The following is a 22,583-nucleotide window of genomic DNA, read 5'->3' as shown; positions in this document are numbered from 1 at the left end:
TACAGAATTACATTTATCTGTGGTCTTGCTCCTGCTCTCTCCCTGTGGAAGGCCAGGCGACAAGCAACTCCATTCTCACAGATGTGCCGCGAGTATCCACTAGGTGGCAGCCGAGCCCTCGCCTGTTACTGCTTGGCCATGGCCCATTGCCAGGACACTGGTGTGGAGCAGACTCAAAGTTTAGTGGCGCATTGCAGCTCTGGGCCTCAGTTTCCCTGCCTGGAAGACGAGGCTAATGGTTGTTCCAAGCTGGTGGGGTTGTTGTGAGATCTAAATGGTGTATAATTGTTAGGCCTGGGGTTGTGACCCTCCCTTGTGCATGGACTCAGGGCCCAGGGCTTCAGCTTCCTTAGACTGAGGAGTAAACAGGTGGGTGGAAAGAAGTCCTTGGAAACTCAGGGCAGGGGCTGGGGCTCAAATCAAGTCCTGGGAGGGCAGGAGAGGGGTCAGAACAGGGTAAGGAGGGAGGGCAGAGGAGTCGGAAGGGAGAAGGGAGGAGGAGGAAGTGCAGAGGGCTGCACGGCCTTGGGGCCTGGTGCTCCTGTCTCCAAGGCCCTGGTCAGGAGGAGGGAGGACTTTTGTGCTTGCCTGTTTGTTTGAAAGTTGTTTTTTTTTTTTTTACATTTAGTCCCCTTCTGCACCCTGAAGCCATCTTCTTGCCCTGGTGTACTCACTCCTCTCTGCTGTCCCTGCTTAGCATCCAGCCACGCAGGTATCGGAGCCTGGTAAGCTTGTCCTGTACCTCAAACCACAGCTATATCCTACTTACCCCCTTTTCCATCTTGGTTACTGGTACTTTCATTCTTCCAGTGCTAGCTGGCTAGAATTCTGCTCCTGTCCTTTTGTCCTCAAAATGCCCCCAAGCTACCCACTCCCCTGTGTCCTAGCTGCCATCCCGCCCAGACCGGCTTCCTGCCCTTTCTCCTCCAATTGTCCCTGCTCCCAGACCTCCTAAGTCTACTCCTCTGAATTCATTCATTCATTCATTCATTTATTCATTCATTCGATAGCTACTGTGTGCCAGGCATTGGGGACACAGCTGTGATCGGGACAACCACAAATTCCAGTGCTGGGGGAGATGACATACGAATGGGGGAAATGGATGAATAAGATAAATAAGAAAAACATGCACCACAGCAGAATGATGTATGCTAGAGAGAAAAATAAAGTGAAGGATGGGGTCCTGAAGGCTCTAGGCATCATCTCCCCCACCCAAGCGGGAGGCCAGACTCCTTCTTTGCTCAGCCTAATGAGGGGGATCCTAGGATATTGTGAGAAGAAGGAGCCAAAGCAAACTGGAGACTTCTTTCTTGTCATGTGACCTCTCGGCCTCAATTTTCCTCTCTGTAAACCGGGACCATAGCCCACACTTAAGAGATTGTTAAATGAATTACTACATGTAAGAAGCCATGGTGGACACCCTGTGCACCATTTTCATTAACAATATGATTGTTTTGGTTCATGGTTAACCTCCAAACAGCTCCAGTAATTCCCATTTTCTCTCCTATCTCATGTGGTGACATGTTTACTTTTTTGATGAAACGCTCACCTTTTAAACACTATTAACGAATACAAAATTCAATAGGCACAAAAAAGGTAAAAAACATAAAGTCTCCCATTTTTGCTGATCATGGCTCCCAGTTCCCCTCCCCAGTGGCCACCAGGGGAACAAGTTATTCATGTTTTGATGCAGAGAGAGTCTATGCAGAGGAATCCTCATTCTTCTCTTTCCACATAAACTAAAGCTTCTTGCCCAGGTGGGCTTGCACCTTGCTTTTTCCTTCACAAAGTCCTCCCACATCGTCAGCATTGTGCTGCCTTATTCTTTTGCACAGATGCATACTATCCCATGCTGAGACTGTCCATAGTTTTCCAGCAAATCCTCTGTAGCTGGGCATTTGGGTCGTTTGTCCATTTATTATTATTATTTTTTAGATTCCACATATAAGACATTGCACATATTTTAAATGCATATGTTATGCTGTTTTGACCTGAGTGTAAATCTGTGAGACCATGACTACAATCAAAATTAATTTGCATGTTCCAAAATTTTATTTGTAAACTTTGTGCTTGTTTCTTTCATTGAGCATAACGATTCTGAGATACCCCCATGTTGGTGCATGTATCAATAGTTCATTCCCTTTTACTGTCAAGTCTATTCCATTGTTATGGCTAGACAAACCATTGTATGGTTGTTCATCTCTTCACCTACTGGTGAACATGTGGATTGTTTTCAGTTTAGGACTATTACAAATAAAACTGCTACAAATATTCGTCTACACCTATGAGTGGATTGTAGGGTAATTCTGTGTTTAAGAAACTGCCAAGCTGTTTTGCATAGCGGCTGCACCATTTTGCATTCCCACCAGCAATGCATCACCAACTCTTATTGTCTGTCTTTCTAATTTTGCCCATTCTCGGTGGTATCTCATGGTGGTTTGGATTTGCATTTCCTTAATGGTTAGTGACGTTGAGCATCTTTTTATGTGCTTGTTGGCCATTCATATATCCTCTTTGGTGAAATGTCTTTTCAGATCTTTTGCCCATTTTCTGATTGAGTAGCTGGTTTGTCATTTATTATCGAGTTGTTTATATATTCTGGATACAGGTATTTTGTTTATTGGTGTTAGGTAAGGGTTATTGTTAGTTGTTTTTCATATGATCACCAGTTGTTTTAACACCATTTGCTGAAAAGACTTTCTTTTCCTCCATTTAATTGCCTCAGTATCTGAGTCAAAAATCAACTATATATATATATATGGTTCTAGTACTCTCTATTCTGTTTTATTGATCTATATGTCTATCTTTTCACCAATACCAATTTGTCTTGATTACTGTAGCTCTATTATAAGCCTAGAAATCAGATAGAATAAGTCCTATGGTTATATCTTCTTTTAAGAAATCGCTTGATTATTCTAGGTCTTTTGCAATTCTATATACATTTTAAAGTTGGTGCCAGTTTCTTTGAAAAAAAAAAAATCCTGCCGAATTTAGATTTGAATTTCACTGACTGTAGATTAGTTTGGGGAGAACTGACATCTTAACAACAGTGAGTCTTCCAATCCATAAACATGGTACATATTTCTATTTATTTAGATCTTCATAAAGTTTCTCTGAGCAATATCTGTAGTTCTTATTTTGTTAGATTTATACCTAGATACTTTATCTTTTTTGCTGCTAATGAAAATGGGATTAATTTTTTAAAATTGTTCTCTGCTAGTACATAAGGATATATAACATATAAGAATGCAGTAGAATTTTGTATATTAACTTTTTCATGTGTGAACTTGCTAAATTCATTATTAATTCTAGTAGTTGTCATAGATTTCCTTGAAGTTTGTACATAAACAATCATTGATCTGCATAGAGGTACAGTTTTTCTTCCTCCTTTTGAATCTTCATGCCTTTTGTTTATTTTTCTTGCCTGATGGCAATGGCGGTGACCTCTAGAATAATATTGACTAGAAGTGGTGAGAATAGATATCCTTGTCTTGTTCCCAATCTCAGGAGAACGCAATTCGAACTTTTGCATTCAGTGTAATATTACCTGTAGCTTTTTGGTAGATGATCCTTATCAGCTTGAGGAAGTTCTTATTTATATCTAGTTTGCTGAGAGGTTTCTTTAAAATCATGACAAGGTGTTGAATTTTGTCAAATCTTTCCTTTATCCATTGAAATGATCATAAGGTTTCATGGTACTTTGAATTTGCATTTCTATTATTATGAGGAAGGCCGAGCATCTTTTTCTGCGTTTAAGAGCCATCTGTACTTAATTTTCTGTGATTTCTGGGTTCATAGCCAGCCTGCTGATTTACTGGCATTTTCTTTTTACTTTTGAGGAGCTGCCTACATAATGAGGCTATTTCATCAATAATGGGAGTTCAACGTTTTACCTGTCTCTTTTGTTTATTCTTTGACTGCATTTATGGGCTCTTTGCCAGCAGAAAATTTGGGATGTTCTGCATCACTTATGTTTCCAGTTTGTTCTTAGGCAAGTCCTGGGCTTTGCCTCGCCAGAACCTCCTCGTGGAACTTTCATCTGCCTCTCTCTGGGGCTGAGAATTTGTCCTGACCCTGTTCCCTTCTTGCTCATTCTCAAAATGCCGCAGTTGTCAGGGTCCTAGAGACTGACCCCCTGTCCTTCCTGGAGGCAGGAGTCTCCATTGCAGAGAAAAGGATGGGAGCACGTATGTATTTGTATTTCTCTCTGCTGAAGCCACTCAGGAAGTGAAAGAAAAATACTATGGCTAAGTCTCGACATAATGCTTCCTGCCACAAGCCTGCTGTGGCTCCCACGGCACTAAGGATACAATCCATATGCCTCCCTCCACAAGGCCCCGCTGATGCCTCTAAACAAGTCTCAGCACACTGTGTCCCTGCCATCCTCTGTCTCTGCCACCTTGCCCTCAAGAGTATTCTTGCCTCAAGAACACTCTTTGTCCAGCATCCCAGCCTTTGCTTGGGCCGTACCCTCTGCTGGAACTTCTGACACCTCCATATCACTTTCTGGCTAATCCCGCCTGTCTTTGGATTTTAGTATCAAAGTCTCTTCCTCCAGGAAGACTTCCCAGACTTGGGGGGTCTCTCCTAGAAGCCTGGCCCCGAAGGCCACTGCAACAATTCATAGGTAATAAGTTTGTATTTTGTCATCTCCCTGACAGGATTGTCAGCTCCACTAGTCAGAGATTGGGTCTGCTCTTGCACCCTGTTGTGTCAATACCATGCACACAGGAGGTGCCCAATAAATATCTGTGAGTGATTGAATTAAAGTCTCTAAGATACGTATCCAAGCCATTTGGGGGCCAGGATTTGTGATGAGATTACAGAGTTAAAAGGGTCCTCTAAAATTTCTCCCCAAATTGCTTCCAGGGGTGTGCATCTTACTAAGGACAGTAGTCTCGCCTGGACGCTGCTCTGGTCTCCTGCCTCCTCCACTCATGACAGGGGCATTAAAAAAAAGATCAGTGAGACCTGACCTCTGCTGCCCACCCTGCTTTCCCCTGTCTCCTTACCTCTTCCTGCTCTGCCAGCTGCTTCTCGGCTCCTTAAACTGCTTAACTCGTCCCACCTTTTGTCCATGTGGTGCCCTCCACCAGCCGTGCTCTTTTGTCCTGCCTCATATTTCTGCTGGGTTGATCCTGGCCTCTGCACAGAGCCCCCTACCCTCCATCCCCCACCTCCCAGCCCTGGCCTGTGCCTCCCTGCCAGGCAGATGATGAGGTGTTCCCAAGAGCAGGCCCCGTTGCCAGGCAGGGCTAGGCTTAGGGTGCTGTGCACAGCAGGGGCTCTGTCCTGCCCAGGGTCTCCTGGGAGAAATACTTGGAAGGAGAACTTGACCTTTGTCTGGGGCAACCTCACAGCCTCATTCATGGGCAGATCTAGCCCAATTCCTTTCCCTGGGTGCAGAAGGGGAAGTTCCTCTGGGTACCCAACCCAAACATACCACAGAGGGTAAACTAAGGTCCACGGAGCTGGAGTGTTGCCAGGGCCCCACAGAGAGTGGGTCCAGAACCCACTGAGACCCCTGTGTGACCACCTCTGTGCTGTTACCCCTTGTCTTGGGTGTGGGGTCTCCAGCAGCCTGTCTTAGCAGGGCCGCTGCTGTGCAAGCTTCCGGAACTTTCTGCCCCTCCCCAGCTGGGCCCTCTTGCCTCCCCGCCCCCACCCCTACAAGGCCATGACTTTCGGTAAGTGACAGCTGCTCAGGAAGCTGAGGGGCCCACACAGGAAAGAACCCAGTGGGACTTTCCTCCCACCGCCACCGGCTCTGCCCTCCCGACTTGGCCCAGGGTCCCCACCTGCCAGGTAAGATCTGGAGGTGCCACATGGCTCTGGCCAGGCAGAGTGGGTAGATGATTTTGGCTGGGGATGATGGGGGCAGATGGAGGGTACTGTGACGGCAAAGGCGAGTTCACCTTCCAGGCCTCGAAGGAAAGCTGCTGGACAGACATGAGCTGGAGCGGCTGGCTGTGTGAGCTCTGGCAAACACTCCCCTCTCTGGGCCTCGGCTTTGGCATAGAATGAGGCCTCATGTTCCCAGCTCTTGGGACTTGAATGAATCACTGTGCAGGTGTGGGGGTGTGGGGAGTTCAGTGCCTCTGGGGAAACAGTTCCCAGGCCAGACCCTCCCAGGCCGCAAGCCGAAAAGCATAGGATGACCAGCCGTTCCAGAAGGTGGGACTTTTGGTGTTAAAAGGGCCATTTTGGGGGGCCCCAAACCCTGGGTTTTCATCTCTGACTTTCCTTTTCTCACTTTCAATATTTAAAGGATCTTTTAAAAAAAAAAAAACGAAAAACAAAAAAAACAAAAAAACACAACATTTATTTTAAACAGATATGCTGTGTGATTCCATTTATATAAAAGTATAGAGACAGGAAAGATCAGGTTGGCTTTTAGAAATAGGGCAGTGGCCCCCTCTCTGTGGAATGACAGGGGTCCCAGTGTTACCGTAGAGTGGGGGTCCCGTTTTGGAGGGTTGTTCAGGCTCTTGATGTCTCGAACAAAGAACTGAGCAAGAAATCTAAATACAGCAGAAAAGAATAGCTTTATTAGAAAGGAAAGCAAAGTTAACAGTACACTTCCAGTCGTGGAAGTTGCCGGAGCAAAAGAGAAGCTCAAAAGGCTCAAGGGCTTAAAGGCATAGTAACAAACTCTTTGGGGCTTTTATCCCTATTTGCTGTGGGTGGTGACTTTTCTTAGAGGGGTGGACTTTCTTGATTGACAACTAAGATGGACAGGACCCAATGACTCATCATTTGCTTTCTGCGCATGTTCTTTCCCAGAATTCAGTCTGTTATAATGATATTAATGAACTTCCGGGCATATACATCATAGTATAATGAAGGCATAATGAGGCTCAGGTGAACTGAAGGTCATTGGGGTCTTAATTGCGCAAGTGCGAGTGACTGGCTGAAACTAGTACCCAGTTATCTGCTTACTGGTTTCCTTGCATGAGTTACTTTGAGCCCCAAAAAGGCTTCTGGCTTGTTAATTGTGGGCGGATTAGGGCAGACCCTTTCTAGAATAGGATGACCTCAACATCTTTGCAGGAGGACCTGAAACCCCCCTAACTTTCCAGCCTAATCCTTATCTAACAGCCATGAACCCCCTTTTTATTAGTATTGATGGCGAGGGGCATGAGGTCTCTTCTGTATCTGCTTCCTGCTGAGGAGGGTCTTAGTCTCTGCCTGTTGAGGTTTCATGAAGCTCTTTCCCTGCCTGCCCTAGTCAGGATGGGGTCTTGGTTTTTCTGCTCAAGTGCTGCCTCAGTCTCTAGACGAGGAAAAAGATACAAACTTGTTACTTGAATCATATATCTAAGTACATTTCTATTATTGATTTACCTATCAAACAGGTAAAGGAAATCAGGCTTGACTAATATATTTCATAAAAGAAAAAAAAAACTTGAGTACAAGGTCCCCTCCTCAGACTCCAAGGGCCCTGTTTTGGCTTAAAGCCACTCCTGCCTTATGATGGGCCAAGGAGAATGCTGAGTTTCAATGATCCTTATCAATTGCCGGAGGAACCTGAGTCACCAGTTTCAAGGAAATTATCTAAGTTTGATGGATAGGGTCTTTCTCCCAAGAAAGGAGGAAAGAAAAGACTTAACTAGGTTTACTGAAAAGGTTAAGAATTTTGCAAGTAAAGGCCCATATCACCAGGGCTCCTGGGGCTGCGAATGTTCTCATTATTGGTCTGGGAGCTGGTGACACTGAGGTGTCCCTAGGGAAAAGTTCTCTCCTTGCCTTACCCTCCATCCCTGAAAGTAACTACCAAACCACCCTGCCAGGGGACCTTCCTGTCTGGTTTAGTTGGCATTTGTTGAATGCTTGCTGGGCACGTCACCAAGGATTGGACCAGTTACCGTGGATTAGCCATGTTGACACCTCTGGGTGGGCTCAGCAGACCACCTCACTGAAGTGGTTGGGGTGTCAGCCCATTTCACATCTGAGAGAGTTGAGCCCCAGTGGTGGGATCCCTGCCGGGGTCACACAGCCAGGTCATGATGGGGCTGGGATTTGAATCCAGAGCCTGGGGTCTTCACTTACCCCAACCCCAGGTGTATATTCTCAGTGCATTAAAAATACATTAATTGTGTCCTCTCCCAACTCTGTCCCTTACTATTATTTTGCAACATAGTTTTTACCCAACATTCTCTTTACAGCTTCTAAATTTGGTCAGTTTAAGTGGACTTTGGTCACCTCCCCTGCTTTTCCTCACTGGGTTCGAAAGCCAACTCCTCGCCCCACCCAGCCAGGGCCCCTGAGTGCTGGGGTTCCCAGGGGTGACAGAGCAAAAGAGCAAGAGAGCTTGAGGTGAGGTTGACAGGTGTTGAATGCTGTGAATAAAGAATGCATTTTCTTTCTAAGCCCATCCCAAGGAGGGCTTCCTGCTGTGGGGGCCTGAGATACTCTGGGGGGCTCAATGGTGGGAGTGACGGAGACAGAGATGGTGGTGGTGGAGGGGAGGGAGAGACAGACAGAGACCCCTGTTGACAGAGTTATCAGGCTGGGTCTGCCCCCAGGGCACAATCACATCAGATGCACAAGCTTACAGCTCCAGACTCTGAACTACTTGAGTCCCCCCACAGATAATGACAGCCACCCATACATCCCTGTAAACAAGCTAGTACCCATCTGCTTCCTGATGGGAAACCTCTACATTTATGATTGATTGCTCTTGCCTGCCTGGGCCAGAGGCTGAACTGGGAGGTAGTGTAGAGGCTGCAGATTGACTGGAGATGTCTGTCCTGGGGAAAGACAAGAGCGTTTAGTGTGAGTTCACACAAATGCAGGTGTTGAATATCTTCCAACCCCCAGCACAGCCTCACCTGGGGGCTTATGGCTCCTTACCCACATTGCACACTCAGAATCCCCTCTCTCCGTCTCTCTCCAGCTCTTTCTTTCTCTGTGTGTATCTCTGGCCCTCTCTCCTCCCTCTTTCTCCAGCTCCATCCCTACCTCTGTCCCCTCCCCCACAGCGGAAAGCTTTGTAGTCTTGTCCCCTCTACCCGGAACTGAGAGGCTGCCTCTTTCCGTCCAGGCAGACTGCACTCATGGTGCCTCCGAGCGAGGAGACACCCCTGATCTCTCAGCGCTCTTGCAGCCTCTCATCTTCGGAGGCTGGTGTGCTGCATGTGCTGCTGCCACCTCGGGGCCCTGGACCCCTGCAGCGTCTATCCTTCTCCTTTGGGGACCACTCGGCTGAAGAGCTGTGTGTTCGGGCCGCTAAGGCCAGTGGTGAGTGTGTCCCTAAAAGGCTGGGCCAGAGGGATGAGTAGGGGTGGGAGCCTGGATTGGGAGCTAGAATAGCTGCCAATCCAAGTCAGCATTGGAGCTGGGGCTTTGCGGGATGGATAGGAGTTTGATAAGGGAGGAGGGTGCAGAGGGAATGGGCAAAGAGTCAGAGGTGTGATGGCACAAGAGGGAAAACAGCTGGTCATCCCCCAAGGTAAAGTGTATGGTGGAAGGAGGTGCTCTGGGGAGGTGGGGGGGCCCTGAGAAGCAGATAGGTGTGTGGCTTCTCTCCTGAGGGGCAATAGGGAGCCCTGGAGTGTGTTTGAGCAGGGGTAGATACAGTATCAGAGTTAAAAGTGACAAGGAACGCTGTGGGGCTGCAGAGAACAGATGGGGAGACTCAGGAGGGCGCTAATGGGGGCATCCCATCAGGCATCCTGCCTGTGTACCACTCCCTCTTTGCTCTGGCCACGGAGGACCTGTCCTGCTGGTTCCCCCCGAGCCACATCTTCTCCGTGGAGGACACAGGCACCCAAGTCCTTGTCTACAGGCTCCGGTAGGAAGCACCTCCCTGCCCCATCCCATGCTGGTGTGGGTTAGACAATACCAGAATGGAATGCCTTTCACTGAGGGCTTAGGAAATGGGAGTTTAAAACACTGATCCTATAATGTATCATATCCCTTCACCTCCCAGTGGGTGCCCCAGGAGGGCTGTGATCACTGCCCAGTTTACAGATGGGAAAACTGAGGCCAGAGAGGGTGGTGGCTCGCCCAAGGTCACACAGCAAGTCAGTGGCACACCCTGGGCTCTGTGAGGTCTTGGCACGGTCCGCTACCCCCACATACCCTCACTCCAGGCTTCTCCCCTCCTCCCGCATAGCTTTTACTTCCCCAACTGGTTTGGGCTAGAGAAGTGTCACCGCTTCGGGCTTCGAAAGGACTTGGCTAGTGCCATCCTTGACCTGCCAGTTCTGGAGCACCTCTTCGCCCAGGTAGGGTCCTATGTGGGGCTTGGTCCAGGCCTGGGAGTCTGCAGAGCAACCTCAGGGATGGCCCGGGCTGACTTTCCCTGTGGCAACCCTGGAGTGGGGAGTTCAGCCCAGGGGTGGGAGTTCACAGGGCAACCTTAGGGCTCACGGTTGGGTTGTGACTGGCCCCCAGCACCGCAATGACCTGGTGAGTGGCCGCCTTCCCGTGGGCCTTGGCCTCAAGGAGCAGGGTGAATGTCTCAGCTTGGCAGTGCTGGACTTGGCCCGGATGGCCCGCGAGCAGGCCCAGCGGCCAGAGGAGCTGCTAAAGACTGTCAGGTGAGGGCCTTCAGGCTGTGGCACCCAGCTCCACCTAGGCGTGAGCAAATGTGGCTCCACCAGGGCACCCCAGAGCCCAGGACCCTCATGGGGCACCCTGCCTACAAGCCTGCAGTGTGCCCATGTGACCCAGGCTCTCCAACATAGCCCACAGCCCACTGAGGTTCCAGGACCCTGCCTCCTGCCCATAAAAGGTCTGCTTGTGTCCCTGTCTGTCCTGTGGACCCCACTGGCCCAACCCACACTGAGGTCCTGCCCTCATGTATGTCCATGTGCACCTCATACCCTTCAGGAAGGCCACACTACAGCCCCTCAACTTAAGCCTGGGCTGGTGTGTGTCCCTGTCTGTCCCTGAGGAGACCCGTTCCCACACTCAGGGCCCGCTCCCTCCACTCGCAGCTACAAGGCCTGCCTGCCCCCTGGCCTGCGCAACCTGATCCAGGGCCTGAGCTTCGTGACTCGGAGACGCATCCGGAGGACTGTGCGCCAGGCCCTGTGCCGCGTGGCCGCCTGCCAGGCTGACAGGCACTCGCTCATGGCCAAGTACATCATGGACTTGGAGCGACTAGACCCGGCCAGGGCCGCTGAGACCTTCCGCGTGGGTCTCCCAGGGGTAGCTGGTGGTCAGGATGCACCGGGGCTGCTCCATGTGGCTGGTGACAGCGGCATTGCCTGGAGTTCGGGAGCACAGGAGGTGCCGTCGGGTGCTGGGTGGGGCCAATGGAAGGGGCGGGGCAGGGAAATGAGCGGTGAGGGGGCTCTTAGGGGTGGGGCAAAGGAGGAGGAGAGACTGTGCGAGGGCTCAGGTGAGAGACAGAGCTGAGCGGCGGGTCGGGAATGAAAATGGGCGGGGCTGAGAAGGAGATGAATGTTGGGTGGGCGAGGCTCTGGGCGGGGCTAATGGCACAGGGAGGAGGCCGGACTAACGGAGGGGGCGGGGACATAAAGTGGAGCTAAACGAGGGAGGGGGTCAGGGAGGAGACTCACCAATAGAAGGAGGTGGGGTTTGGCAGGAGTAGGGTGAGAGAAATTTGGGGATGGGCATGGGAGGGGATGAGAGGGTGGGGCTCATGGTCACAGATCGGTGGCGTCCAGGCTTCCAAGATGGATTGGGTGCTCTGAGGGAGCAGGACCCCCATTCTCAGCCCTACCCCTCCCTTCCAGGTCTTCCAGCCCTTTTGCGACTTTCCAGAAATCGTGGACATCAGCATCAAGCAGGCTCTACGCGTTGGCACGGCTGGGGAGCACCGCCTGGTCACTGTCACCAGGACGGACAACCAGATCCTGGTGGGTGCCGGACCCCCTTCCTTCCCACCTTACCCGAGGGTGGGGACCGCAGCAGGTGCTGATAAAGACCCTCGCAGGAGGCCGAGTTCCCTGGGCTGCCCACCGCGTTGTCCTTTGTGGCGCTCGTGGACGGCTACTTCCGGCTGACCGTTGACTCGCGGCACTACTTCTGCAAGGAGGTAGCACCGCCGCGGCTGCTGGAGGAGGTGGCGCAGCAGTGCCATGGCCCCATCACGTAAGGACCCGACTCCCTTGCCCGTTCTCCACAGCCAGATCTACCCGGGCCTGAACCCTGATCACTCTCCTCCATGCTTCAATGTCCTGGCCTCCCAGGAGTCCTGGACAAAGAAAGGGTCAAGTGCGCTCCTGACTCCTGGGGTCTAAGGGCCATTTCTTCTTGTTTAATCTCCTAGTCAGAAACCCATCTTTTGGCCCACTTTATATATGGGGTGAGGATGGGTGGGTGAGGGAGGAAATGTTACCTGGTGAGGGTCCCAGGGCTTCAGAGAGACCAGGATCAGAATCTATATCTGGTTTGGTTTCTCTGCCTCCATCTCTCTGTCTTGGACTCTCGGTTTTCTCCCACCTTTTCCCAAGCCTGGATTTTGCAGTCAACAAGCTCAAGATGGGGGGGTCCCTTCCTGGCTCCTACGTTCTCCGCCGCAGCCCTCAGGATTTCGACAGCTTCCTCCTCACTGTCTGTGTTCAGGTCGGTCCACCCCTAGGAACTAGCAGGGCAGGGAGGGCTTCCTGGAGGAGGTAAGATTTAAGTTGAGACCTGAAAGATGTGTCAGCATTTGCTTCTTGAAGAATGGGAGGGAAAGATATTCTCAGTGGAGGGAACAGCATATGCAAAGGCTTGAAGACTGGAATGAGCCTGTGGTGATCCAGGAAGAGAGAGTGAGGGGGAAGGGGCTGTCTACTCCCACTCAGAGACGCCTCCTCCTTGCAGACCCCCCTGGGCCCTGATTACAAGGGCTGCCTCATCCGGTGTGACCCCACAGGAGCCTACTCCCTGGCTGGCCTTGGCCGACCCCACAGTAGTCTGCGAGAACTCCTGGCAGCCTGCCTGGATGGTGGGCTGCATGTGGATGGAGTTGCACTGAACCTTACCTTCTGCTGCACCCCTAGACCCAAAGGTGAGCCCACCCTGCTCCCTGAGCTGAGCAGTCGATCTGGGGCCCTGTCATTTTGTGTGTCACAGCTCTTGTGTGGCAAGTAGCAGAAACTGCAGGTCAAAGGGATATAGGGGAGAAAAGATGATTTATTGGCTTGTGGGATACAGATCTACCTTCAGGCATGGCTAGATCCAGACGCAGCTGAATCTGAGAGATGTCACTAGCACTTAGTCTCCCTCTTACCTCTTTCTCTGGGTGAATTTCACTCTCAGACAAACCCCATGGATGGGACAACTCTGAGGTGTGAGTTCTGAGTTTCCCAGAATCCCTAGAAGGACTGAGACCAGGTTGCCCATAGCACTGGTTGCTCATTGGCACTCCCTGAAGGATTCCTTCCCTCTCTGTCTCACTCCGCCATCCCTCACTGGGGCTTCCTGGAGTCTCCTTTCAAATAAACCATGTGCCCTGGAGTCTTCATCTTAGGGCTGGCTTCTGGGTGAAGCCCCAAGCTAACACAGGGATTGAGCAAAACTTTACTGGCTTTTCACCTCTGACCTCTGGTTTTCTCCTTCCACCCCCTCCCCGTAGAAAAGTCCAACTTGATTGTGGTCCGGAGAGGTTGCAGCCCACCCACATCATCCCCTGTTCAACCCAACTCAGGATGCCAGCTGAGTCAGATGACATTTCACAAGATACCTGCTGACAGCTTGGAGTGGGTAAGAGGCCCCAGGAAATGGTGTGTGTTGGGGGGAACCTCAGTTGGAGTCCAGAGACCTGGTCTACATCCACCTCTGCCTCAGGCATGTGATCTATTTCATCAGTCCAGGGGGCAGGGACCAGAATCCACGGGAGCCCCCTTACTGACCTCTCCTGTTTTCCTCTCACTCTCTAGCATGAGAACCTGGGTCACGGATCCTTCACGAAGATTTACAGGGGCTGTCGCCATGAGGCCATGGACGGGGAGCCCCGGGAGACAGAGGTGCTACTCAAGGTGTTGGATGCCAAACACAAGAACTGCATGGAGGTGAGTGGGTGGGAACCAGGCCTTTGGGGTCAGAGCTGGCTGCAGAGAGGGTTATGATGTTTAAAAACACAGAAATGTAGCCACGGCATCTCCAAACAATGAAATATAGAAGGATTGGGTAATTTAGATGGAAAGAGTGCCCCAGACTGCAGGAACAGCCTGTGCAAGGGTCCTGAGGCAGGACTGAGCCTGGCACATTTAAGGAACAGTGAGGAGGCCAGTGGGCCAGAGAGGAGTGAGCAAAGGAGAGGGGAGTAAAATAGATGGAGGCATCTGAGGGGCTGGGCCACACAGAGGAAGGCTTAAACCCGTCGCAACCGCCAAATCTCCCACTTTTCTGTGAGACTCGAAGTGGACTGCAGTGAGGACTTCTTCCTCTGGATGCTATCAGAAAATCATGATGCTGTGTGTGCCCATGGTGGGCTCCAGGGCCAGAGGAGGTTAGGGTTGGCCTCCTCCTGAAGCAGAATTGTGAGCAGCAAGTTTGGGGTCTCTGGTCAGACCCCAGAGCAGGAGGAACCCATGCATCTTCTCTCTCCTTACCTCCCCAGTCATTCCTGGAAGCAGCGAGTTTGATGAGCCAAGTATCGTACCAACATCTTGTGTTGCTTCATGGCGTGTGCATGGCTGGAGACAGTGAGACACCTCTATGCCCCACTGACCTTATCCATGGCAGCATTAGCAATACACATACAGGGGCCATCACCCTGTGCCCATGCTCCTCGATCATCACTCCTTGGGCAGTAGCTCCAGGCTTCTACCAATACCCAGCCCCAGAACTATCTTAAGCTAGAGAGACCTGGGTTTCAATGTCACCTCACTATGTTTCCCCGCTGCAGCTTCACAAGGACTACATTGCCTCTTCCAGCCGCCATTCTATCTGTTTAGTTCAGCCCAATATGTGCCAAGAGCTGGGTGCACAGCGAAGAACATGACAGGCTGGCAGGCTGGCAGTGTGATGGGGATAACACAGGGCACCAGGGGTGGTCAGAGGCCAATAACCTAGCTCGGACGTCAGGAAGTGGTTCTGGGGAGGCAAGGATAAGAAGGAATTGGGGAAGAGAAGGAAGAGGGGTGTTCTAGGCAGAAGACACAGAACATGCTAAGGGCTGGAAGTGAGATACAGAGAGAGCTTAGAACCTTCCAGGTGTTTTAAACAGATAGTTCAAAGATGTGAGGTGGGAGGTAGAGAGGTGATTAGGGTAAGGATGGAGGTGCAGGGAAGGGAACAGTCAGAGCAGAGAGTTCAAGGGACCCCTGAGAGTGGGGTGGGGGCACAGCCTGTTGAACGCAATGCAGTCCTGCCTCCCAACCCTGCCCCTCCCTGTGCCGCAAACAGGCATCATGGTGCAGGAATTTGTACACCTGGGAGCACTAGACATGTATCTACGCAAGTGTGGCCAGCTGGTGCCAGCCAGCTGGAAGCTGCAGGTGATCAAACAGCTGGCCTATGCCCTCAACTATCTGGTGAGTGCCCCTCTGCCTGCTCCACCCTCTGCTCATAGAGGGGAGGGGGATTTGAGGGTGGGCTTTGTAATATGGATAGCAGTTTGGCAAGGGTGAAGGGGAGGGCATTTTATACTGAGGGAACAGCATACGTACAGGTCTGGAGATATGAGAGCAGAAGAAGGGGACAGCTGATCATCTGTGGATATCATTGGGGAGTAATGAGCAACGAGGCTGGGCAGGGAGAAAGGCTTCCCAAGGATGCGGGGCCTTGAGGGTTGAGTAGGAGTTTATTATGAAGAGAGAGGAAAGGAGAGCATGTCAGGCTGAGGGAACAGCCTGGGCAAAGGCCTATAGCTGAAAAGGCATGTTCCATGTCTGGGGTGCATCAGGCAGTTTAGTAGGCAGGAGACCAGGTGTAGAAGACAGTTCATAGGAAGAATGAGAAAGGGCTGGATATCAAAAGGCCTTGAATGCCAGGCCGAGGACCTTTGACTTTATCCTAAAGGCAATGGGGAACTGCAGAATGGGAGAGCGATGTTTGAAAAGGGGAGGGACACAGGTCATAGGGGATGGACTAGAGAAGGCCAGACAGGATGCCAGTAATCTAAGGAAGATTCTGGCGTATGGTGTGAGCCATATCAGTTGGGCTTTGAAGGATGCGTTGGAGTTTTGCCAAGCAGTATATTTGCTCATCAAACCCTCCTTGGCTTTTCTCTATGTCTGGCCCTCTTAGGAGGACAAAGGCCTTCCCCATGGCAATGTCTCAGCCCGGAAGGTGCTCCTGGCTCGGGAAGGGGCTGAGGGGAGCCCGCCCTTCATCAAGCTGAGTGATCCTGGTGTCAGCCCCACTGTGCTAAGCCTGGAGAGTAAGTGAGGAGGGCCAGAGGAGGGAGGGGACTTGCAGGGCAAGGAAGCAATTCCTGATGACATCCCCACCCCGCAGTGCTCACTGACAGGATCCCCTGGGTAGCCCCCGAGTGTCTCCAGGAGGCCCGGACACTTGGCTTGGAAGCTGACAAGTGGGGCTTCGGTGCTACAGTCTGGGAGGTGTTCAGTGGTGTCACGATGCCAATCAGTACCCTGGATCCTGCCAAGGTCAGAGTCCCTCTTTGACAGAAGGGTGGACTAAAGCCCAGCTTGGGAAGGATGAGTGGGTGTTGGGGACATTCCGAGGGTGAACCAGGAGTGACCAGCCCTTCCTCCTGCCCTCAGAAGCTCCAGTTTTATGAGGAACGGCAGCAGCTGCCTGCCCCCAAGTGGATGGAGCTGGCCCTGCTGATCCAACAGTGCATGGCCTACGAGCCAGGCCACAGGCCCTCCTTCCGCGCCGTCATCCGTGACCTGAACAACCTTATCACATCAGGTGCCCTGGGTCAGGCAGGGTGGACAGGGCAGGCATGTCATCTTGGGCCCGGTGGGAACAGAGCCCAACCTGTGCTCCTGCCACTATCGGAGTGTTGATAACTAATAATCAGCATGCCCTTGATAGCTGCTGTAACAAACAGACTACTGAGCTCATGTTTGAACATGATGGGTGTTTAGTCCTCAATCAGTGAGTGTCCAGGTCAACAGGCACCTCTCCCTTTGTGGCTCCACCCATCCCGTGACCTCAGGTCTCCAACGGATCTTCTGCCTACAAAAGAGAGTGTGGAGGGTCACATGCTAGATTTCCATGAGCCAGGCCTGAAGGGGCACCCAGTGCATCTCCCCCATTAGCCCGAGCTCAGTCATGTGACCACAGCTCACATCAGTGGAGTCTGGGAAGGCCCCTCGGTCTTTATAGGCATGTGTAGTTACATAGAGTGTGCACTGCCTAAGGGAACTACCTTGGTCCTGGGGCACCTTTTCCAGTCCTTGCAAAGTACCCTTTGGCTTGCAGTGACCCTGCCATAATGCACAGAGAGGGTAAGCATGCAGATAGAGGTCACATAGCAAGTCAGCTCAGGGCCCAATGCCCTACTCACTCACTGCCTGTGGCCCCCAGACTATGAGCTCCTCTCGGACCCTACACCTGGTACCTTGACACCCCGTGACGGGCTGTGGAATGGTGCCCAGCTCTATGCCTGCCAGGACCCTACTATCTTTGAGGAGAGACACCTGAAGTACATCTCACAGCTGGGCAAGGTGAAGTGGGCTGGGCTGGGGCTGGGGTGGGCGGAGGAGCACCTAGACACGTGGACACCAGCCTCACTGTCCCCCAGGGCAACTTCGGCAGTGTGGAACTATGTCGCTATGACCCGCTGGGAGACAACACAGGTGCCCTGGTGGCCGTGAAGCAGCTGCAGCACAGCGGGCCAGACCAGCAGAGGGACTTCCAACGGGAGATCCAGATCCTCAAAGCCCTGCACAGTGACTTCATTGTCAAGTACCGTGGTGTCAGCTATGGCCCAGGTTTGCCCCCTCCCCATGGTGGTCTTCAAACCTCACAGCCCCATCCTTCTGTGGTACCACTTTGGGGTGGTCTGCAAACACCAGCTGGGGTGCTATGGAATCTCTTTATCCAGATCCAGACCTGCCAGGGGTTTGAATTCCAGTTCTATCCCTTAGCAGCGGGGTGACCTTGGGCAGGTGATTTAACCTCTCTGAGTGTCAGTTTCCTTCCCCCAAAAATGGGTCATTATGAGTTGTCAATGAATCAATGTATATTGTGGAAAGTACTTAAGAGACGTTAAGTGATAAGCGTTGCCTTCCCATTATAGAAAACAATACTGAGCCCACGGTCCCACTCTGAACAGGAGGAAGAACAGGGAGGAGAGTAGACAGGGTTGGTCCCTATGGTGACTTCTCACCTCCACCCCCACCCCCACCCCTAAGGCCGTCAGAGCCTGCGACTAGTCATGGAGTACCTGCCCAGTGGCTGCCTGAGAGATTTCCTGCAGCGGTACCGCGCACGCCTCGACGCCGGCCGCCTGCTCCTCTATGCTTCGCAGATCTGCAAGGTGCGGGGTGGGAGCCCTGGAACCTGCAGGCCGAGCTGGCTTGCCTTGGGCAGGGGTCTGCGTGGAGTTGTGGGGGAAAGCTGAGGGTTGAAGTTTTGGGGTCTCGGTCAGGTTAGAGGCAGGGTTGAGTTAGGGCTAAGGTCAGTACTAGAGTGCAGGATGGAGTAGGGGGTGGGGTTGGGGATGGATTCCAGGTCAGGCTTGGGGCCCCTGCTAGGTCAACCTGGGGTCTAAGTCCCCTGTCTGTCCGCAGGGCATGGAGTACCTGGGCTCCTGCCGCTGCGTGCACCGCGACCTGGCAGCGCGTAACATCCTGGTGGAGAGCGAGACGCACGTCAAGATCGCTGACTTTGGCCTCGCCAAGCTGCTGCCGCTGGACAAAGACTATTACGTTGTCCGCGAGCCAGGCCAGAGCCCCATTTTCTGGTGGGGACCCCGTCCCGGCCCAGGATCTCCTCCCCACAGCCCTGGCCCCTCCCCGGCTCCGCCCTACCTCCCAGTGTACTGGCTCCGCCCCTCCCCTCACCCTGATCTGCCCCTCGGCACTGGCCCTGCCCCACAGCTGCGGTTGCTCCCTGAATCCCGCCCTGGCCAAGCTTCTCCCCACGACCTTGGCCTCTCTCACGCTGCCCACTGTTCTGGCTTCGGCCCTCCTCCTTACTATCCCTGGTCCGCCTTAGCCCCGCCCCTCCCTCACCCTGTGCCGCTCACAGGATATGCACCTCCTCCCAGCGTGCTGGCCCCGCCCCTACCCACCCTCGCCCGCCTTGCTGCTTCTCTCCGCAGAGCTGAGGCGGCCCTGACCCCCATCCCCCCAGGTCCCGTCTGGCCAGGCCACAGGCTTGGAGAATCACCCCTATCCCTCAGTCAGGGGAACTACCAACCAGGAGCTGGGATTGACCTCACAGCCCCACCTGCCCTGGACACCGCCCCTAGCCCAAGGTTGCTCCAATCCCAGCCCTCACACCCCAAGCCCGCACTGTCCCCTCCAGGTACGCCCCGGAGTCCCTCTCAGACAACATCTTCTCGCGCCAGTCGGACGTCTGGAGCTTCGGAGTCGTCCTGTACGAGCTGTTCACCTACAGTGACAAGAACTGCAGCCCCTCCGCCGTGAGTCGGTGTCTGGGTCCCCAGCACCCTCCCTTCCCACCCCTTAGCTAGGCAGCCCCCTCCATCACAGAGGACCCCTCCTCCTTTACACAGATGACCCTTTTCCCTCAATCACGTGACCCCCTCAGCCCTCCACCACAGAGGACCCTCCCAGTCATGGGCAGTCCCTTCCCATCCTTCACAGAATGCTCCTCCCTCACCATGGGCGCTCTCCCTTGGCCCCAGGAGTTCATACGGATGATGGGTTGTGAGCGAGATATCCCGGCTCTTTGCCGCCTCCTGGACCTGCTGGCAGAGGGCCAGAGGCTGCCAGCACCTCCAGCCTGTCCTAGAGAGGTGAGCTCTGGAGGACCTGCCTCAATTTCCTACTCTCTGGTCTTCGGCAAGCCAGCTGGCCCCTCTGGGTCTCTCCACCAGGTTGTCTTTCAGTTTAGAGATCCTGCTGGGGCATGAGGCTGGGGATTCTGGCCTCTACTTTGCTGCCTTCTCACTGTATGGCAAGTCACGAACATTTTCGGGGCCTTAGTTTACCCATCTCCAAAATGGGAATAACAATGCTTTATAGGGTGGGGAGGATCAGAGGAGTTAACTCTACCCAGTGCTCAACTCAGAGCATACAGTCAGTGCTCAATAAAATGGTGGAGACTCTTACTATTTATAACCACAACTTTTGTGGAAGTTTCTGCCATCCGTTGGTCATTTATAAATTAATTTACTCATGCCATAACATTTATGGAGCATCGACTGTGCTAGGCTGGGTGCTGGTGCTGGGGACTCAGCAGTGTTCTTCCGGTAACCAGCAGAAGCTCCCAACATTCTAGTGGTAATCAGTGTCTGGAAAGAGACAAACAGGGAGATGTGATGGAAGAGGGTGCTCAGGGAGGGTCTCTTAGAGGGGGTGATACCTGGAGGAGGAGGAGTAGCCTGCCCATGGGGAGAGCTAACAGAAGGCATTCTCAGTGGAGGACACAACAGCTTTTGCAAAGGCCCTGTGGTGAGAATGAGCTTGATGCATTTAAATAATGATATGGGGGTGGATGTGGCTGCATGGAACTAGAGAACTGCATGGAGGGAGGGAGGCAGGGAAACAGGTGAGATTTTGTTCTAAGACCCAGAGGGAGCCATGGGAGGCTTTGGAGCAGGGGAGGGATGGAGTTTAAATACATATTAAAACTGTGAACAGGGATCATGTCCTTCCTACCACTCCCATGTGACCCTTTTGTCTCCTCCCACCCCCTCAGGTTCATGAGCTCATGAAGCTGTGCTGGGCTCCTAGCCCACAAGACCGGCCGACCTTCAGTGCCCTCGGACCCCAGCTGGATGTGTTGTGGAGTGGAAGCCAGGGGTAGCGTCCAGAGGCATGAGACACACACCTTCCTCGCCTGTCTGGAGGGAGAACCCCACTCGCTGTCATTTTTACATCTTCTACACATAGACTGCTGGGTTCTAGTCTCCATGGACTGGCTACGATTCTGGTCACCATGAACTGGCTGTGTGACACCGGGCAGGGAGCTGCCCCTCTCTAGGCCTCTCGCTTCATAGAGAACTCCATGGGTCAAATGACATTGCATTTGGGGGCACCCTTGGCTTGCCACGTAACAGCAGCCTCGTGGCCTTCGGAACTTGTAAAGATTAAAGACAGCTGCCTCAGTGGGGCCTGCTGAGCCCTGCTCCCAGAAATGAGGGACCACGTTTAAGCTCCTCTCATCTTCTCATTTTCTCAGAGGATGTCTTTCTGTCTCATTTCCATCAGGGACATTATGTAACTTTAAATATATGATCTCAGGCTTCTCTTCCCCCCTCTTACTCTTGCTGGAGGAAGCCAAGGACAAGAGCAGCTACTCTGGTTGGAAATTCACTTTTGGGGCGAGCAAGTATGACTGGGATCCTGTGAGGGGCCAGGAGAGGCTGGGGTCCCAGTCCACTCTAACTGTACCTGAGTGTCCCCAGGGCTTGGTTCCTCACCTTTCTATCCTGACTGAAGGGTCATGCACTGATGACCCTGGAGCCTGACAGGAGCTTTTCAGCAGTTGAGGGAGGGAAAGGCATTCTTGGCTGAGGGAACAGCATGGTGAGAGTGAGGAGACTCAGAATACAGAGGTCGTTGGAACCCGTAGTTCTGCCACTTATTTGCTGTATGACAGTGGGCAAGTTCCTTCTCTTCTCTGAGTCTCAGTGCCATAGTGCTGGCCTCTCAGCTATGCAGAGTCAACTTCTGGAGGCTTGTGCAGGCTAAGCCCCATCGCACCTTCTCACTGCCCCGCGAGGCTTTTCTGCCACTTAGCCTCCCTGGAAAACTCATTCATTTCCCAGAATTTCAGCTGTCATCTCCCTGCAGCCTTTTCTAGTATGTTCCCACCACTCCCCACCAGCCCTGTACTTCCCTCTGACCTCAGGGCTCCCCGGGGTGGAGACTGTGTCTAACTCTGTATCCTCCAACCTAGAGGCTCCATGGGGGCTGGGCCGGGGTGGGCAAAGAGGAGACTCTGGGATGTTTGTTGAATGAATAAAAGATTTCAGTGGAAGGAATGATTTGTTGCTGGACTTGGGTGATGGGGAACCTTGAGGGGTATGTGACCTGGGGATGAATGTGGTTAGGGCTAGTGTATAGAGACCCCTGGGGGCTATAGTAGGGGCCTCAGGACAGGCTGGGGGAGGAGGAACAGCAAGGTGGGGCATTGGCTGGGGCCCTGGAGGACAGAAGCCCTCCCCCCAGCCCCAGCTGCTGGCCTTGGCTCTGTCCTGGTGAGCTGATTGCAGGCTGCTGGTGGGTGGAAGGAACGGACTGCTCTACAGGGGTCAGAGAACAAGGCTAGGTTGGGAGGGTTAGGCTGTGGGGAGGGGTCCAACATCAGGAGAGCCAAACCAGACCCCTCTGTGCTCCTCATGACTGCTAGAGAGATATGTAGAGTGACAGAGAAAGAGACAGGAGAGCAGAGGAGAAGTGGAGACAGATCTCTGCCTACTCTCTCAGTCCAGGAAAAGCAACCTGCTTTGGTGAAAAGCTGGAGGCGGGTGCGTGTGGGCCTGCTCTAAGCTTGAGCAAGACAAGGTTTTCAGCTCAGGCTCTCCCCTGCCGTGGGTGGAGTATCCTCCCCTCTCTCTACCTGAG

General features: G+C 52.6%; 1 protein-coding gene and 1 long non-coding RNA gene across 6 annotated transcripts; one reads left to right on the top strand and one right to left on the bottom strand.

The window, feature by feature from the left end:
• The first annotated feature begins 5,326 nt into the window (after positions 1 to 5,326).
• On the top strand, positions 5,327 to 21,994 carry JAK3 (Janus kinase 3). 5 transcript variants are annotated; one of them, XM_016166823.2, is made up of 25 exons: positions 5,330 to 5,805; positions 8,166 to 8,316; positions 9,048 to 9,240; positions 9,670 to 9,793; positions 10,118 to 10,229; positions 10,399 to 10,544; positions 10,944 to 11,238; positions 11,709 to 11,831; positions 11,909 to 12,066; positions 12,429 to 12,540; positions 12,784 to 12,970; positions 13,538 to 13,665; positions 13,842 to 13,973; positions 14,525 to 14,609; positions 15,313 to 15,440; positions 16,156 to 16,288; positions 16,366 to 16,517; positions 16,635 to 16,785; positions 17,407 to 17,546; positions 17,624 to 17,813; positions 18,237 to 18,361; positions 18,615 to 18,787; positions 19,354 to 19,471; positions 19,697 to 19,807; positions 20,713 to 21,994. In XM_016166823.2, exons 3-25 carry the CDS (start codon positions 9,057 to 9,059, stop codon positions 20,818 to 20,820), a joined length of 3,315 nt encoding a protein of 1,104 aa, XP_016022309.2. In that variant the 5' UTR covers positions 5,330 to 5,805; positions 8,166 to 8,316; positions 9,048 to 9,056; the 3' UTR covers positions 20,821 to 21,994. The 5 variants fall into 5 exon arrangements, 4 of the variants coding, with proteins under 4 accessions (XP_016022309.2, XP_016022319.2, XP_016022329.2 ...); XM_016166833.2 differs by having other exon boundaries at positions 9,044 to 9,240; XR_001599647.2 differs by lacking the exon at positions 8,166 to 8,316 and having other exon boundaries at positions 5,327 to 5,805; positions 9,044 to 9,240; positions 19,656 to 19,807; positions 20,713 to 20,824.
• LOC107521813 lies at positions 16,771 to 18,740 on the bottom strand. Its single transcript, XR_001599648.2, has 3 exons — positions 18,627 to 18,740; positions 18,269 to 18,441; positions 16,771 to 17,055 (listed from the first exon to the last, which is right to left on the bottom strand). It is a non-coding gene; the product is annotated as an uncharacterized LOC107521813 (long non-coding RNA).
• Positions 21,995 to 22,583: the final 589 nt, after the last annotated feature.

The sequence above is a fragment of the Rousettus aegyptiacus genome, unplaced genomic scaffold (genome assembly GCF_014176215.1).
Source record: "Rousettus aegyptiacus isolate mRouAeg1 unplaced genomic scaffold, mRouAeg1.p scaffold_m13_p_16, whole genome shotgun sequence".
Taxonomy (NCBI): Eukaryota; Metazoa; Chordata; class Mammalia; order Chiroptera; family Pteropodidae; genus Rousettus; species Rousettus aegyptiacus.
This window is presented reverse-complemented; position numbering and strand designations above follow the sequence as displayed.

Bases quoted from the DNA above. Each gene is read 5' to 3' on its own strand.
- JAK3 (XM_016166843.2), top strand. From the start codon at position 9,057: ATGGTGCCTCCGAGCGAGGAGACACCCCTGATCTCTCAGCGCTCTTGC. The intron at 16,518-16,634 runs GTCAGAGTCCCT...TCCTGCCCTCAG, and splicing joins GTACCCTGGATCCTGCCAAG to AAGCTCCAGTTTTATGAGGA. The intron at 17,814-18,236 runs GTTTGCCCCCTC...CCCACCCCTAAG, and splicing joins TGGTGTCAGCTATGGCCCAG to GCCGTCAGAGCCTGCGACTA.